General features: G+C 65.1%; 1 protein-coding gene across 2 annotated transcripts in view; it reads left to right on the top strand.

Annotated features, from left to right (window-relative positions):
* The window catches only part of KCNQ1 (potassium voltage-gated channel subfamily Q member 1), a 282,518-nt gene that overhangs the window by 72,858 nt on the left and 193,184 nt on the right, over positions 1–16,476 (top strand). Inside the window, exons 6-10 of one of the 2 annotated variants that reach the window (XM_062195647.1) lie at positions 401–541; positions 7,422–7,532; positions 8,931–9,026; positions 10,524–10,646; positions 11,738–11,879. In XM_062195647.1, the coding sequence (XP_062051631.1) occupies positions 401–541; positions 7,422–7,532; positions 8,931–9,026; positions 10,524–10,646; positions 11,738–11,879 (613 nt within the window). The remainder of the gene's footprint in view (positions 1–400; positions 542–7,421; positions 7,533–8,930; positions 9,027–10,523; positions 10,647–11,737; positions 11,880–16,476) is intronic. The other variant, XM_062195648.1, reaches the window with a different exon arrangement.

Below are 16,476 nucleotides of genomic sequence, written 5' to 3'. Positions count from 1 at the left end.
GCCGAGGCCCGGCTCAGGCCCACGTTCCTTTGAACTGAGGATGAAAGACGACTGGGCGGTGAAAAACCAGACCCATCAGAGCAAGCCGGTGCAGGTGGGGTCTGCAGCCTCCTGTCCCCTAGTCCAGCCACCGCGGGCTCATGCTGTACCTGTCCTGGACAGCAGGGGCGAGGTCCAGCCTTCCTCTCACGCAGGGGCTGCTGGGTACTGGTCAGCTTCCGGCTGTCTCTCAGCAGGGGAGAGGGCCAGGCATGCGGCTGGAGGGTGGTTGAGGGTGGCCAGGGGCCCAGCAGCTTACTCTGATGTCTGATCTGGGTGTGCGCCACAGAGGGACACTGGAGCCGTTTCTGCAGGGGGAGCCTGTCGGCCCGGGGCTCAGGTGCTGTTTCTGCCCGCCCAGGAGCTGATCACCACCCTGTACATCGGCTTCCTCGGCCTCATCTTCTCCTCCTACTTCGTGTACCTGGCTGAGAAGGACGCGGTGAACGAGTCGGGCCACGTGGAGTTCGGCAGCTACGCGGACGCACTGTGGTGGGGGGTGGTGAGTTGGCCCGCGTGGGGGCGCGGCGCTGGGGCTTTGCTTTCCCGAGGCTTGGGGCCTCGCTGACCGGTCTCCTCTCCTGGACCTCAGGTTTCTTTATCCTCGCGTCCATCTTGGGAGCCAAGGGTGCGAGGCCCCATGTGCCGCATCCAGGCTGCTCCTGGCTGGTTGCCGACAGCTTGTGTTTTATCCAGGAAGTCCAATGGGGCCGTGGCGTGTGCATGGTGGAGCCTGGTGCCTGGGCCTGCTGTGTGCCCTGTGTGTCTCCGGATCTGGGTCCAGGGTGCCAGGCAGCAACCAGGGTGGGAGAAAGGGCGGGGAAGTGAGGGTCCTGCCCTGTGAGCTCCGGAGCTGCAGCTGCCCTGCAGGCAGCCTCCCAGCTAGGGTCACCCAGCCTCAGGTGTGGCGCAGACCCGTGTGAGCCCCGAGTGTCCTGTGTGGACAGAGGGCCTGGGCGGCCATCTTTAGGGGGAGGGGCTGTGCTACACTGGTCCCCCTGCTGAGGGTTTTTAGGGCACTTGGGGAACCAGCCACTGAGACCACCCCCCTGAGGGGCCACCACATCTAGAGACCTTGGGTGGGAGGTGGGTACTTCTCTGCCCTTCCCCTAGGCTGGTCTCCAGGCCCACTTGGGCCCTGTGAGGAGGAAGGGGTAGGGGGAGGTCAGGTAGGGGACCCAGCCTTGAGGGGACAGTGTGGGTGTGTGGTGGTGTCAGGCCCTGCTCACTCTCAGGGGCCGAGGGCGGGGAGCTGGCCTGTGCTCTCATTACTCTGGTGTTCCCCCACAAAGCCAGGCATGCACCGGGGGCTTCTGATGTTGGCCAAGTCAACGTGTTTTCTGGACGCTTCCAGCATGCTCCGGGAGGACAAAGACATGCTGACACAGCTCCCGGGTTAGGGCAAGTCCTGCTTTTGGCCTCTGCCCGCCCCCTGGACGCCCAAGTCCCTGAAGGCCCCAGGGCAGCGGGTCTAAGCCAGTTTGGGCAGGGGATGGTCCCAGGGACGTGGCAGGGCCTGCACAGGGTGGGGGCCAGGTTGCCCCGACCCAGAAGACCGCCCTGGGGCAAGGTGGGCAGTGGGGGCCCTGGAGGCAGCAGGAAGCGCGGGGGCAACTGCCTACGGTGCGGCTGATAAGCGGGGCCCAGCCCTGGCACGGCCCCACCGGCCACCCTGGCCGCCTGCTGGAGCTGCGGGCAGCAGACGCTGCTCCCGGCCCCCGGCCCGCGGCGCTCCCACTCCCACACCTGTGCAAACATCCGCCCGCCGGCCGGGAACACGGCCCCTTTGTGCCCGGCTTGGCACCAGTGCCCCGGCCCGCGCTGTCAGCTGCAGCCCGCGCCTTGGTCACTGAGCACCCTGGGCCGGCCATTGTTCCCGCCAGGCTCTGCGGCCCTGGCCGTCTGGGGGCTCGAGGGCAAATGGCTCCCATTCTTGGGGGCTGCCCCCACGCTGTCTCAGGCGCGAGTTAGGGGCTGTGTTCCTGGTGCTTCTTGGAGAAATGGAACCAGAGAAATGCAAGAGGGGGCGGCGCACACGGGGCTTGGAGCGGTTTGCCTGCTTCTGCCTGCTCCTTCCGGCTCCTTTGTCCTGGCCTCCCCCGTCCCCTGCGTGGAGTGTGGGCCCCTGCCTGGCCCCTGTGGGAGCACACAGACGGGGTGGGGGTCCAGCGGATGGCGGGGACTCCCCGGGAGCGCCCCCAGCGCCCTATAGACCACACCGCTCTGCTGTCTACCTCTGCTGTCTACCGGGTGCCTGGAGGCCGGCCCCTCCCCCACAGCCCTGAGAACCTAGGGGGAGGGGGAGGGGGAGGGGGTGTGTGTGGTGCTGGGGCCAAACAAGCTTCTCCTGGGAGACCTGTGGGCGCGCACAGCTGGAGCCTGGGTCCGCAGAAGCACGGAACGGGTGGTGACCCTCCCCAGCCTGCCTGGCTGCTGGGGCTCTGGAGGGCAGCCGCAGGCGTCCGGGCACGGCACATGTCTGTGGCATGGATGAATGGGCCAGGTGACCAGCCCCAGGGACAGTGGGCGGGATGGCGGCTGGGCCGGATCATTTCCTGTGTGCAGACAGAGGGCTGCGCCCGCAGTGCCTTAAACAACTTGAATTCATGGGCGCTCGGCCTGAGTCCAGGGGTCAGCAGGGGAGGCGACGGGGAGGGTCTGTTCGCTCCTGGCCGCTGGTGGCTCCCAGTGCTCCTGGGCTTGGGGCCGGGTCGCCCCGTGTGGGTCTGTGTCCCTCTTTGTCCCTTCCCGGGGCGCTGGCCGTCGGCTCTGGGGCAGCCCAGGGCGAGTCAGGGCGGTCGTACCCCTCAGACCTCTCTAAAGCAGGAGCCGCCCCCTCGCCGGCTGGGAGGCACGGGTGTCTGCTCAGAGGCGGGGCGTCCCCCATCCCTGAGGCAGACGTGACCTCTCTGGTCCCCGCGCGGCGCCCGGCCTGGCTGCCGGGGGGCGATGCTTTCTCCCTGAGCTCCGGGAACAAAGTGCGTTTGTGTGTGTTACAGTTGGAGTGGAGGCGAGCACGGGCGCCTGTGTGCAGCGCCTGGGGGTCTCCAACCAGGAGGCCGCTAGGCTGTTTACCCCTGGCCTCTAAATTTAGAACCCAGGGCAAAGGAGCTGGAATCCCGGCCCCAGGTCCTGTGGAATCTGGCCGCTCTCCATTCCTCACCTGCAGGGCCCAGAGAGCTGCAGAGGCAGAGCAGGGCCCCCAGGCCTCCACGCCAGCCCTGTCGCCATGCAGGGCCCCCATGAGGCTGGGGAACAGGCCGGGCTGCCCGTGTGCAGCTGCAGGACCCCAGCCTGCTGCTGTCTCCGGGGCAGGGTCTTGCAGGCAGGTCCCTCTTGCGGCACTTGCTGCCTGCTGGCCAGCACCGGGGTACCTTGCACAGACTGTGGGTGTGTGGATGAGCACTCCAGAGACCCTCGGGCCCGGGCGAGATGGAGTGGGCCTCTCTGGAGCATGGAACAGGATGGGTCAGGAGAGTGGAGACGCATCCCAAGTGCACCGCTTGCCTGCTGTGTGGCCCGGGGCAGATAACCAAGGGCCTCTGGGCTCAGTCTGCAGAGAGGGACAGCCTGGGTCACCAGGCATGGCTGGAGATGGTTCTGAGCTGGCCCCGAGCCCCCCAGAGCTCAACCTCAAGGAAGCGTGTCCAGTGCGGGAGGGCAGCCAGCCATGTCCAGTGGGGGAGGGCAGCTGGCCGTGTCCAGTGGGGGAGGGCGGCCAGCCATGTCCAGTGGGGGAGGGCAGCCAGCCATGTCCAATGAGGGGAGGGTGGCAGTGTCCAGTGGGGGAGGGCGGCCAGCCATGTCCAGTGGGGGAGGGTGGCCAGCCATGTCCAGTGGGGGAGGGCAGCCAGCCATGTCCAATGAGGGGAGGGTGGCAGTGTCCAGTGGGGGAGGGCGGCCAGCCATGTCCAGTGGGGGAGGGCAGCTGGCCGTGTCCAGTGGGGGAGGGCGGCCAGCCATGTCCAGTGGGGGAGGGCAGCCAGCCATGTCCAATGAGGGGAGGGTGGCAGTGTCCAGTGGGGGAGGGCGGCCAGCCATGTCCAGTGGGGGAGGGTGGCCAGCCATGCCCAGTGGGGGAGGGCAGCCAGCCATGTCCAATGAGGGGAGGGTGGCAGTGTCCAGTGGGGGAGGGCGGCCAGCCATGTCCAGTGGGGGAGGGCAGCCAGCCATGTCCAATGAGGGGAGGGTGGCAGTGTCCAGTGGGGGAGGGCGGCCAGCCATGTCCAGTGGGGGAGGGCAGCCAGCCATGTCCAATGAGGGGAGGGTGGCAGTGTCCAGTGGGGGAGGGCGGCCAGCCATGTCCAATGAGGGGAGGGTGGCAGTGTCCAGTCGGGGAGGGCGGCCAGCCATGTCCAGTGGGGGAGGGTGGCCAGCCATGTCCAGTGGGGGAGGGCAGCCAGCCATGTCCAATGAGGGGAGGGTGGCAGTGTCCAGTGGGGGAGGGCGGCCATGTCCAGTGGGGGAGGGCGGCACAGCAGTGCTGGTTGCTGAGGAAGGGTGATGGGCTGGTGACCAGCAAGTTCCCTTTGTCTCTGTCCCTGGAAAGGAGTGAGGGTGTGGGCAGCTGGGAGCAGAGGCAGGGAGGCCCCTGCTAGCCCCCATGGCTCCTGGCATGTGCTACTGCCTGGCGGCTGGGGCCCCGGTGGGCCCGTATCCCTGAGCGCTGTCCGGCGACTGGGGCCCCGGTGGGCCCGTATCCCTGAGCGCTGTCCGGCGGCTGGGGCTGCGTCCCATTCCAGGCGGGGGGGTCCTGAGCTGCCTGTGTCTGCACTGGGGGGAAACGGCATCTGAGGCTCAGGAGAGGACCCTCACTCACTAGACGGGGAGGGTCTGTGCCAGGCCCTGGCTTCTGCTGACTGGACCCCCAAAATGAAGCCCCCAAGTCCTCCCAGCCACTCTTGTTTGGTGGGTGGGGGAGGCAGACTTGGGAGAGGTCTTCTCAGCACCCCCCCCACCTGCCTGTCCCCCCCACCCTACCTTCCAGGAGGGTCCAGGCCAGCCTCTTCCTAGCCCCTCCCCAGGGGTGTTTTCTTAGGTGGAGGGAAGGGCATTGTTTTGGATTATTTAAAAACAAATCAAAACTGAATATATGTTTAAAGTGTCGGAAATCACCTGATGTTACTGTTAAGTGCTGGGGGACCCAGATGTTGCTCCCGGCTTCAGCCTGGTTCAGCCCCGGCTGCTGCAGGTGTGGGAGGGGGTGGACAGGGACGGGAGTGACTGCCTGTGACAGAGACACCAGTGCATGCTGTCTGACTGCGGAGTGGGTGGGGGTCCCCAAGTCCCCCCCCCCCCCGCCCCTGCCGCCTCTCAGGCCCAGGCCCCACCCCCTGCTCCTTGCAAAGCGGCTGCTGGGAGCCTTCAAGCACTGGGAGCCCGGTCGTGCCCTTGACGTGCTGTGTGTGTGCGGTAGACCTGTCCACCAGGTCCATCGGTGTTGAATAAAACGCGAGCTTTCGAAAGCTCCCGTCCCCGAATCACAGGCCAGGTCTGGTTACATAAAGAAAGTGGTTTTAGTAGAAGTCGCCACGTTTTCCAAAAGGAAGATGTATCATTGATGGGAAAACGCATGTCTCCACAAACGCTGGCCAGATGAGGCTCCAGCACGTGGGGGTCCCCACCTGCCCTGGCCTCTCCCTGCACCCCCGCCCCGCAGAGCATGTCAGCACCCTGAGGGCTCCCTGGGATTCTGCTCCCGTCACCAGGCCCCCCGGGAGCCTCTCCCTCTCTGACTTCCCTGCCCCATGCCTGGTCCCACCCCAGGGGTGCCCCTTGGCCTCCATGTAGCAGGGAGCAACCTGGAGTGGGAGCCGACCCTGGGGAGGCAGAGGAGGCCGCCCGTGTGCCCAGCGGGGTTCTGAGGTGAACCGGTGAGCACACGGGGCCTCGCCTCATCCCTCTGCTTGGTAGTCATCCCTCCCCAGGACAGACTGGGGCAGCCTCTCACGCGCAGCTTGGGCCGTAGCCCCAGGTCTGCCCTGTGCCACGGCCCCTCTCCGACAGGCCTGGCCCTCACGTGTGGGGCACCAGCCCACCATCAGCCTTGTTTGTGGCCCCTTGTGGGTTCGAGGTGTGCATGTGTGTGGTACGTGTGTCCGTGGTGGGATCTGGCTCAGATGTGGATGTTGGCCCTTGTGCACAAACTGCCTTGTCTTAGTGTGTGTGGCTGCGGCGTGGCTCTACCCATGAGTGTCAGTGTGGGATGTTCCTGTGTCTGTGTGAGGTGCACACACGCAGTAGATGGCTTCTGCTGCCAGGCCCTCTGAGGGGGCTTCCCAGCTGTGTACGTGGGGGGGATAGCGACATAGCTAGGAAAGGCCCTGGGTGGCCAGGTTGCAGGATGGCACCATCCGCAGGTGCACCTGGACCACTGGGCAGGGTGGGGCCCAGGTGCAGCCAGGACTCTCAGCATTGCCCAGACCCCCGATCGCAGAGCCCTGGGGTCTTGAGAAAGTGTTAGTTGTGTCCTGGGGGTGATCTTTGCCCGGCCTGTGCCACGCCACTGTTCTGAGCTGTCTCATGTACCACATGTCAGCGTGGGTGTTGCTGCCCAATGTGGCCCAAGGGTTCGGGGCCTCCCCTGGGGCTGTGGCATGGTGCCGCCTGGGACCCCTCAGTCTGAGACCCCTGTCTGAGAAACAGACCTCCTGGGCCGCGCTCGCTGGTGCTGCGGGCAGGTGTGAGAGGGAGCCTGCGTGCTGTTGTCCACCAGGCTGGCGTGAGGGGTGGGTGCCCAGGGCAGGCCTGTGAGGACCAGAGAGGCAGGCTGGCAGCACCCTGAGGGCCCCCTGGCATTCTGCACAGGGCTGGCTGCAGGAGCTCCCCGAGGTGGCCTCCTGGCTCCGCACGGGTGGGCAGGATGTCGCGCTTGGGCCCAGTGGGGGGCCCCAGGAGCCACTTCAGACGCCAGCAGGAGGCGAGCTGGCGAGGGGGTGCCCCGCGCTTCCGTTGTCCCAGTGCGTGTCCGGACAGACGGCTCCCCCGCCGAGCGGCAGGCTGAGCAGAAGAGAAACATCTGGAGCCCTGGGTGGGGAGGAAGCGCCACGTCGCCCCAGCCCGCTCTCTGTGGACGCACGGCTGGGGAGCTTCCTGCCTCCGGGGGCCGGCACACAGCCACGTCGGTGGCCCCTGGATCCGGGCTCCTCGGCAGTGGGAGGCCTGGCTGCCTGGCCGTGCACCCTGGGCCCTCTGGCAGTGAGCCAGTGTGTTGGCCACAGTGGCCACCGCCTGGGACCACGGCTGTCCTGCTGTGGCAGTGGCAATATGGGCTGGTGGCCCTCTTGGTGTTGGGGGTCTGCTTGTGAGGGAGGTGGGCTTGGGCTGAGCGGGGCCTCCTGGGAGGGATCCTGCCCTGACCACGCCCCTCCTCTTCCTGGCAGGTCACCGTCACCACCATCGGCTACGGGGACAAGGTGCCGCAGACGTGGGTCGGGAAGACCATTGCCTCCTGCTTCTCCGTCTTCGCCATCTCCTTCTTCGCACTCCCTGCGGTGGGTGCCCCTGGGGGCTGTGCCCGTCGCCAGCTTGCAGGCTCATGGAAACTGGGGGTGCAGGCCCATTTGTTTGGCCTCAGGGTGGGTCCCCCGAAGCAGCCACAGAGGTGGAATGGGTGTCCCCTGCAGTGGCCTGGGAGGGCTTTGTCCACTGTCCTTTCCAGAAGCATAGACCACGAGGGCAGCAGTTTCCAGTTTGTGTGTGTGCTGGCAAGCGTGCATACATGTAGTGTAGCACGTGTGTACGCATGTATGTACATGATGTGTGCGTGTGTACAAGGGGTCTTCAAAAAGTTCACAGAAGCTGCACATTCCCATTCCAGCGCCTGGTGTGTCTATTGGTGTGCATTGCCTGGTGCACCCACATGTGCACTGTTCCATTGCCATGTGTGACACACACCTGGGGTAGCATGACATATGTTTCTGAACATATATGTGCATTTGTTTACGAAGTTTGCAGATGGGGGCTGGTGTTGTGGCATAATCCCAGATGGGCACCAGTTCGAGTCCTGGCTGTTCCACTTCCGATCCAGCTCTCTGCTGTGGCCTGGGAAAGCAGTGGAAGATGCCCCCAAGTCCTTGGGCCCCTGCACCCGCGTGGGAGACCCAGAGGAAGCTCCTGGCTTCCACCTGGCCCAGCACTGGCCATTGTGGCCATCTGGAGAGCGAACTGTTGGATGGAAGAGCTCTTGCTCTCTCTCTCTCTCTCTCTCCAACTCTGACTTTCAGAATAATTCTTCACAAAAAATCTTGCATAGAGTGGAGTCAGACTTGTCTCCGGGTGAACATATTTGAAATCCATGCATACAGAGAGTTCATGGGAAATGCATGCACACTGCACAGGACCGCACACCGACTTCAGAATCTTTGACACCAAAATGCACTTCTCTTTTAATTCCACTTTTTACAAATGCTTTGAATTTTTCTCACATGTGCATCGCATGTTCACGTGTGTGATGCTGTGCATGTGTAGATAGGTATATGCCAGCAAGGTACATGTGCACATACATGTGTCATGTGTACATTATGTGATGCACGTGTGCCGTGACTATAGATGTGTGAGCACATTACATGTGCACACATGTGTGTCACATGTGCATCTGTGTAGGGTGTGTGTGTGGCCTAGCCACTCCCTGGGTGCTGAGTCTGTGTCCTGTCAGCCACCCTGGCTGGTGGGAGCAGTGGGCCCCCAGCCTGGTCTTGGGACAGCCCCTTCCTGGCCCAACCCCTGCAGTCCCTCAAAGTGGCCCCAGGAGTGGGTCAGAGGCCCAAGTCCCTCTTGGCACCAGTCTCCTTGCTTGCTGAGCCAGGAGTGGGGGGCGGGTTCTGCCCCCCACCCTGCTATGGCTGCAGCCGGCAGCCCGTGTGGACCTGGCCTCGTCTCCTCTCTCCCAGGGGATCCTTGGCTCCGGGTTCGCCCTCAAGGTCCAGCAGAAGCAGAGGCAGAAGCACTTCAACAGGCAGATCCCGGCGGCCGCCTCCCTCATCCAGGTGACAGGCGCCGCGGTCCTGGCGGTTGTGTCCGGCTCGTGGCCACCTATGTGCCAGGCTGCCCCCGCCCCTGTGAGGCATGAGCCCCTTGCCGTGGTTCCTCCTGCAGCCCAGCTCTGCCTGGGGAAGGGTCTGCGTCCCAGCCCACAGGGTGGGCAGGGGGGTGTGGGGCCAATGCCCTCCACAGCTGAGGGTCACACCTGGATTCCCCTTGTGTGGCGCAGAGCTGGGTCTGGGAGGGAAGGAGGCTCCCCTCTGGGCAGCCCAGCGCCCCTCAGGGCTCGGTGCTCCCCGGGGACCCATGACCAGACACAGCCACCCTCTTGGCTCCCGGGCCGGCGGCAGCAAAGGCAGAGCCTGGAGCTGCAAGGCGTGCTCACGGCCAGCGGAGATGGCAGCCCTGACCCTGGAGGGCTCGGCTGTGACCTCAGCTCTCAGAACACTGCACATGGGCACCAGCCTGTCACTGCGGTCTCTGCCGCTGCTCCCTGTGTGGGCACGGTTGGGGAGTGGGCCAGAGCTCGGCCTGTTCCTGCTGGCACTGCTGTGTGAGTGGTGTGGCCTCCCCAGGCACTGGGGGAAGGTGTGGGGCCTGGACAGGCCAGGGTTGGCTGTGGCCATCTCTGTAGGCTTCAGAGTCCTGCGCCCTCTGCTGCGACAGGGCCCCTGGTGGGGGGTGAGTGGCCATCAGGGCCCGTGGCTCATCTGCCTGAGTGAGGAGAGAGCAGGGCTGCCCCTTCAGCCGCTCCCCACCTGGCTCCGGGGCTCCTCTAGGGGGGCCCATAAATCAGACGCCTTCCCCGACTCTGCCCCCTCTGGCTCACATGGCCGGCAGCCACCAGGCCATCAAAATGTGTCCTCCTCGTGGCCTGGGGCCATCCCTGCCCACTTGGATGCTGCAGAGCCTCCTTTGGGACCTCTGCTAATGGCACCTCCTCCTCCAGCTTGTCCCAACCATAATGGCTGCCCTGGGGTCTCTGCAGGGCACAGGTTTGGGTCTGCGGTGGCCGTCCTGGGGTCTCTGCAGGGCATGAGCCCAAAAAGCTCCCACAGCTGCCCAGGGTACTCCAGGGCCTCGGGGCAGCTCTTGTTCCCTGGACATTCAGCCCCGCCTCCCACCAGCCTAGGGGCCCTGCTTCTCCAGACCCAATGACCACCCAAGCCCCTTGCCACGTGGACCCCAGTTGCTGACCACATGGGTCCCATCTGTGCACAGGGCCCACTCGGGGCATCTGTGGAAGGGGCCTGGTGTGCCGAAGTGGCAGCAGAGGGACTGGGGCTGGTGAGGTTTCCGGGATGCACGGGCCAGTCGGTGGTGAGGCAGTGCCCACAGCCATGGCAGAGAGCCTAGGAGCAGGGACTGGCTGGGGGCCCACATCCCAGGCTTGCCATGCTGAGCTCCCCGGGTTGACCAGCAGGCGGGAGCTGGGCCTGCAGCCGGGGGACCGAGTGGGGAGGGCGGCTCCCTGCTGATAGCCACTTTCTGCCCACCCACAGACGGCATGGAGGTGCTACGCCGCCGAGAACCCTGACTCGGCCACGTGGAAGATCTACATCCGGAAGCCCACCCGGGGCCATGCCCTGCTGTCCCCCAGCCCCAAGCCCAAGAAGTCTGCCGTGGTAACTTGCCCCGGCAGGTGGGAGGGGTGCTGTAGGGCTGCAGCTCTGGCAGGGGGTTCGGGTGGCCCAGCCCCTCTCACATGGGTATCTGTAGCATTCCGGGCGCCGGAGGTGCGTGCCTGGCACTCGGCCCCAGCCGTCCGGATGCCCCCGGGCTTGTGGCCCTGTCAGCTCTGGGAGGTCCGCAGGGCAGCTTGGCTGGCTTGGTGCCAGCTGCTGGGGAGGAGGCCCTGGGCTTTCCAAGCTGAGCAGGGCAGGGTGTGGAGTGGGGCTGGCCGTGGGCTCAGGGTCAGGGGCTCCGGCACAGGCCTGGGGCGTTATGCAGGTGCTGGGTGGCAGTGAGACTGGCAGGGGAGCATGCATGAGGCGCTGGGGCTGACCCTGGCCTCGTTCTCCATCCTGTCCTGTGCCTGCACCTCCTTGGAGGCCTGGCCTTCCCTTTTTTCGCTGCCAGTGGGGCTTCTACCTGCTGCCCCTCTGCCCACATGTTCTCACCCAGATGTCCACACAGCCTGCTCCTGTGCTTCCTCCTGCCCAGCCCTGGCCCAGGCTCTGACGCTGTGCTGGGCGCAGCCCTCCTTGCCGCCTGCCCTGAGGCAGTGTTGGGCCGTTGTCCCCTTTCTGGAGCCCCTGGGGAACCCCAGTGCAGAGGGACAGCACCGGGCACACTGCAGCCGAGCCTGTGCCTGGGAAGGGCCGGAGCTCAGCTCTGGGCTGCAGGGGTGGTGCCCAAGGCGGCCACAGAGGAGGGCCTGGCGGGCCAGCCCTGGAGTGCCCAGTCTACTGTCTGGCTGCGGCTGCTGCTGCTTTCAAGTTTTTTGTTTCTGTTTTTGTTAGTTTTAGAGTGAGAACCAGGACTCCTCTCTGCTGGTTCACTCCCCGAGTGCCCACAATGGCCAGAGCCAGCGCCCAGAATGCAATGCGGGTCTCCCACGAGCGTGGCAGGGACGTAGCCACTTGAGCCGCCACCTGTCGCCTCCCAGGGTGTGCGTTAGCAGGGAGCTGGCCCCAGGAGCCGGTGCTCGGAACCCAGTACAGGCTCCGGGACACAGGTGGGGTGAATGCCTGTTCCTGTTGTCTGGGATTTTTAGGTCAAGAAGAAAAAGTTCAAACTTGACAAGGACAATGGAGTGAGTCCTGGCGAGAAGGCGCTCCCGGTCCCCCAGATCACATGCGAGCCCCCGGAGGAGCGACGGCCAGACCACTTCCCCGTGGATGGCCACGACAGTTCTGGTGAGAAGCGTCACGCTGGCGGTGTGAGCTGGGCGGGACCTGGAGCCTCCCACGGGCCCCCGCGACACACACGCTCGCTGCCGTTTGGGGAGCCTGAGCAAGCCCCTGAGGTCTCTCTGAGGCCCGGATCCATTGACACATCTTTGGGATCTCAAGAAAAGTTCAAAATCCCAACTTTTTATGTGTTTGAAGTTTCTTGATTTGTTTTTTACGGTGAAAACTAGAAATTTTGGAGTCTGAGTGGTCAGAACAAATGCCTGTGTGACCCGAGTCACCTCTGGGGCTTTCTTGCTCACTGAAGCCCGATGGTGGGGAGGAAGCCTCCCTCTTCCCTGCTGCACGGTCAGGGAGGCTGAGGGGCTGGGGGAGCAGACCCCTGAGTCCCACAGAAGGTGTGTGAGCTGGAGGAGGCCAAAGGCACTTGGAGTTCCGAGGCCACAGCTCCTAGCCAGTGTTCCTGCCCCTTGCCCCCAGGCTTTGCTCCTTGTTGTGCCCCATTTCTTGCATATCTCACCCCCACCCGCACCCTGTTCTGATGAGTGTTGCTGTGAAAGTCTGGACACCTCATTGAAGTGTCTGGGAACCTGAGATCTGCTGGTAGAACCACTGGCTGTCCTCCGGGCCTGGGAAGTGCCCTGGCCAGCAGCAACCCGAGGCTCTGGATGGTGTGGGCTGGAGCAGGGGCTCCCACCTGAGGAAATGCTTTCCTGCACACGTGACAGGGTCTTTGTTGAGCCCCCGGGGGAGGGGGTGGGTGTCATCCTCACCCCCGTCCAGCAGAAGAGAAAACTTGAGACTTGGCTGCCACGGGAACGGGCCCACCCTCAGGGGTCTGACAGCCCTTTCTGCCTGCCAGGTCATTGCCCTGGTCTCGCCATACAGATGGGCGCCACCCACGACTGCTAATGGGCAGCATGGGTGTGGCCAGAGCCGGCCCCTGGCTGAAGGCAGGACAGCCGGTAGAGGCTGTCCATGCAGCCCGGCCTGTGCTGTGAAGTCGTTGTGAGGTCCCAGACGGAACGCGCGGCCCACCTGCCGTCCTGCAGGAGCTTTCCCCCCGGCTCACCTGACACTCCTGGGCCCTCTGACTGGGGGCTCTCCCAGAGCCTCGGCACGCTGCCTTCACCAGGAAAGCTGCCCAGCCCCTGCTCCTGCCCAGGCTGCTCCGCAAAGCTGGGCCAGGCTTTGGACCCTGGCCCCGGGCACCAGGCTTCTGGAGCAGGGTGCCCGCCTGCACCTGCCACCCGCCTGTGCTTCCCCTCACGTGGCCCAGTGGAGACCGGAACAGCCGTGCGCTCCCAAGGACACACAGGTGTGGTGGCAGGCAGGCAGGCTGGGGAGGGGTGGGGTCATCAGGATCCAGACCCACAGGGGTGTGGTCCTTGCCGAGAAAGCCTACAGAGGGGCTGCACCTGTGACCTTCTGCCCTGGGGCAGGAGGTGGGCGAGTGTTAGCCGTCACCAGCAGGAGCGTGGCGGGGACGGGCAGGCCTGCTTGGGAGGCGGCACTTCGCGGCTTCACGGCACCAGGGAGGGACCGGGGTCCCAGCCCTGCCACGGAGGAAGCGGAGTGAGGACGGCGCGGCTGCTACCCACACCTAGGCCAGGGCTTGCGATGCTGGTGGCCTGGCTGCTGCTGCCCACAGGGTCCCAAGGACCCACTGTGCTGAGCACATCAGGCACCCGGTCAGCCTGCTGCCCAAAGGGCCAGGTGGGCGTCAGCTGTGCCGGCTGTAGGCGAGCGGAGGCCTGGGGCGGAGCCGCCCTGCCCAGCCTGCCCAGCCTGCCTCGTGGGCTCTGCCTGTTTCCTCGGCCTGAGACAGCATCTTCCGGCTCCCAGGTGCCCACACTGCCTGGCCCTGTGCTGCCCCTGTCCTGCCCTCCATGTGACCGGCTCGCCCAGCTCCTCTCTCCACGGGCCACTCTGAGCTTCCTGCTGGCCCTCCTCAGCCAAGGCCCCACGTGCCCCATTCCGGGCACTGAGCCCCGTGTGGCTGCTCGAGGTGGAAGTGGCACGAGTTCCCGGGAGGCTAGGGGAGGTTCCCTGCGGCTGGCAGAGGCCTCCTCGCAAGGGGTGCCTCTGGAGATGATGGGCAGGGGAGAGGCTGGCCTGGGGGTCTCAGGCTGGGAAAGTCACCACTCGTCACTTCCCTTCCACCTCCGCGGTGTCCTGGACTTCTGTCCTGAGACCTGCAGGCCCAGGTGGCCCAGGCTGAGCGGCCCCCCTCACCTTGGGGTCCATGCGTCTCCTAATCTGCTGGGAAGGGGTCACAGAGGCGTATTGGAAAGTCACTCGTGGGGAAGGTGCCCCTGCCCAGCTTCCCGCTGTGCTGGTCAGTGAAGACGTCTGTGCCCGGGGCTGCTCTGTGTGGGCAGGCATGGGGAGAGGGCCGCTTGCCGCCAAGGGGGCAGGATGGGAGGGCCTCAGGCCAGCCTGGGCAGAGCCACTGTGAGCTCTGGGAGCAGTGTGGGTGGCTGGGAATGTGGCGTCGGTGCCACCAGCTCGGGTGAAGCTGCGTGGGCTCCCCACACGTGCTGGCGCTGCCTTGGTTCTCGAGAGTGTGACTGGGGGCTCGTGGCTGCTGCAGGTCAGGAAGTCCACGGAGCTCGGCCGTCAGCGGGGAGGCCCCGTCTAGCGGCGGCTGAGGGTCAGCTTTGGGCCCCGTGTGCCCTCCTCGGGGCTGGTACGGTTGAGGAAGCAGAGCAGGAAAGGGGTTGGGGACCACAGGACCACGCATGGGCCGGAGGGGAAGAAGGAAGCCAGCGATGAGCAGGGGTGGGATCTGTAGGCCTGGAAGGGCAAGGCGGAGTTCCAGGTGCTTAGGGGCACTGGGCGCATGAGGGGCCGTTTCTTTCCAGTATGGAGGTCTCAGTGGGTCTCAGGCTGGGAAAGTCACCACTTGTCACCACTTGTACGGAGGTACGGGCACCGGGGCCGTGACCTGCACTCCCGAGCCTGTGTCTGGGCGGCTCCCTCCGGCGTCCGTGCTGAACCTCAGCAGAGTGCAGACGTGGTTGCGATCATTCTGCTGCTGGTGGTGACCCCTCCAGGGGGCGGTCCCCCTGGCCAGTCTGCAGCTCCTCGGGGGTGCCTGATCCCCCAGGGGCACTCTGCTCGCGTGAAGGTGTGTTTGTTCCTTTCTGTGCCTCGGCAGCATCCTGTGCCTTTGTCACTCCACGTTGCAGCTTTGCCTTTGCAGCCATCTGACGTGCATGGTCTGCAGCTCTCCCAGAGGCTGATTCTCCCCCCGCCCTTCTCCCGACTCTGGCTCTGGTGGCCATTTTCCTGCGCGTTTGTAAGTGGCGGTTATGAGCTGGCCGGTGTGGCTGCCTGAGGTCTGTGTCCAGCTGGAGACTGACTTCCTCCAGGGAAGCTGCGGTGACCCGGTGAACCCACACAGGACCTCTGGGGTCTCCACTTACAGGTGGGGGTGGGTTCTCGAGAGCCACGGCCGCGGTGGGAGTGTGCCTGCGTCGCACGAGCCGGAGGAGACTCCTAGTTCCACATTCCAGGAAACCGGCCAAGACACGCAGTTTCCTCTCGTTTCTGCCTGTGCCGGAGCATGGGTTTGCATTGTTTGAGTCCAGCCTTCCCCGGAGGCTGGCTCTGTGTGCACGTGGCTCACCCGTTTTTGCTAGCGCTGGTTCCAGGCGCTGCCTCTCTTCCCACGCGGGGCCGACTCCCCACACCCAGCCGGCTTTGCAGCAGCGACTCTGCTCTCAGCCCTGGGGGGTTCCCTCCGTGCCAGGCGTGCTGGTGGTGTGGACAGAGGACGCTGGCTGTTTCAGCGACCTGGTTGTGACCTGCAGAGGGATTTCAGTCACCACAATCCAGGACCCTCAGCGTGGCTCCGGGCAGGGCTGTCCCGGACAGCAGAAGCCAGGGCACTGTTCCAGATCTGGGGACAGAAGGGCTGGGGGAGGCCCAGGGTCTGTGTTTCACAGGTTATCCCGAAGTCAGTCCAGGGGCTCAGAAGCCAGGGTGGGGCACCTGGGACTTCCTGGTCTTCCTGCCAGTGCTGCCGAGGGCCGAGGGCCATGTTCAGACTAGGAGCAGGGTCCCAGCACTGCTCCTGGCACCTGTGCTGTGCTCTGAGAGGTATGAAGTGGACGAGACTTGTGGTCGTCACTTCTGGCAGCCCTCCTGGTGGTCACACGCAGGGGGCCCAGGGAATTGGGCACAGACCTCTCTGGACCCAGTGAGCGTGGGCAGGGTGGGCCGAGGGGAGGCCTCGGCTCCTTCTCGTTGCCCTCCCCTCCGACCTCTGTCCCCCTGTGGCCTGCCGGCCGTTGCTGCCCATGGGCGGCAGTGCTGCTTCCTCCTGCGCATCTTCTGCCTCCTGTCTGCCTGCCGTTGGGTCTGTGTGGCCAGAAAATGGCTCCAGGCAGGGCAGGCCTGGTTCAGAGTCCTCCAGGGGTCCGGGTGCCCTCCAGAAGCCTCCGTGCAACTTACGGGTCCACCTGCCCTCTCCAGCTTGGCCCTGTGTCCCACAGACACCCCCTGTCCTCGCCCACACCCAGGCGCCTGGACCTGCCCACCCCCGATGGTGAGAAGAGGCCCTTCTCCGAGTGGCATGCGTCCCTCGTGGAACCTACGG

The sequence above is a fragment of the Lepus europaeus genome, chromosome 7 (genome assembly GCF_033115175.1).
Source record: "Lepus europaeus isolate LE1 chromosome 7, mLepTim1.pri, whole genome shotgun sequence".
In the NCBI taxonomy this organism is placed as follows: domain Eukaryota; kingdom Metazoa; phylum Chordata; class Mammalia; order Lagomorpha; family Leporidae; genus Lepus; species Lepus europaeus.
The sequence above is the reverse complement of the archived record's forward strand: the minus strand, read 5'-3'. Positions and strand labels throughout refer to the sequence as shown.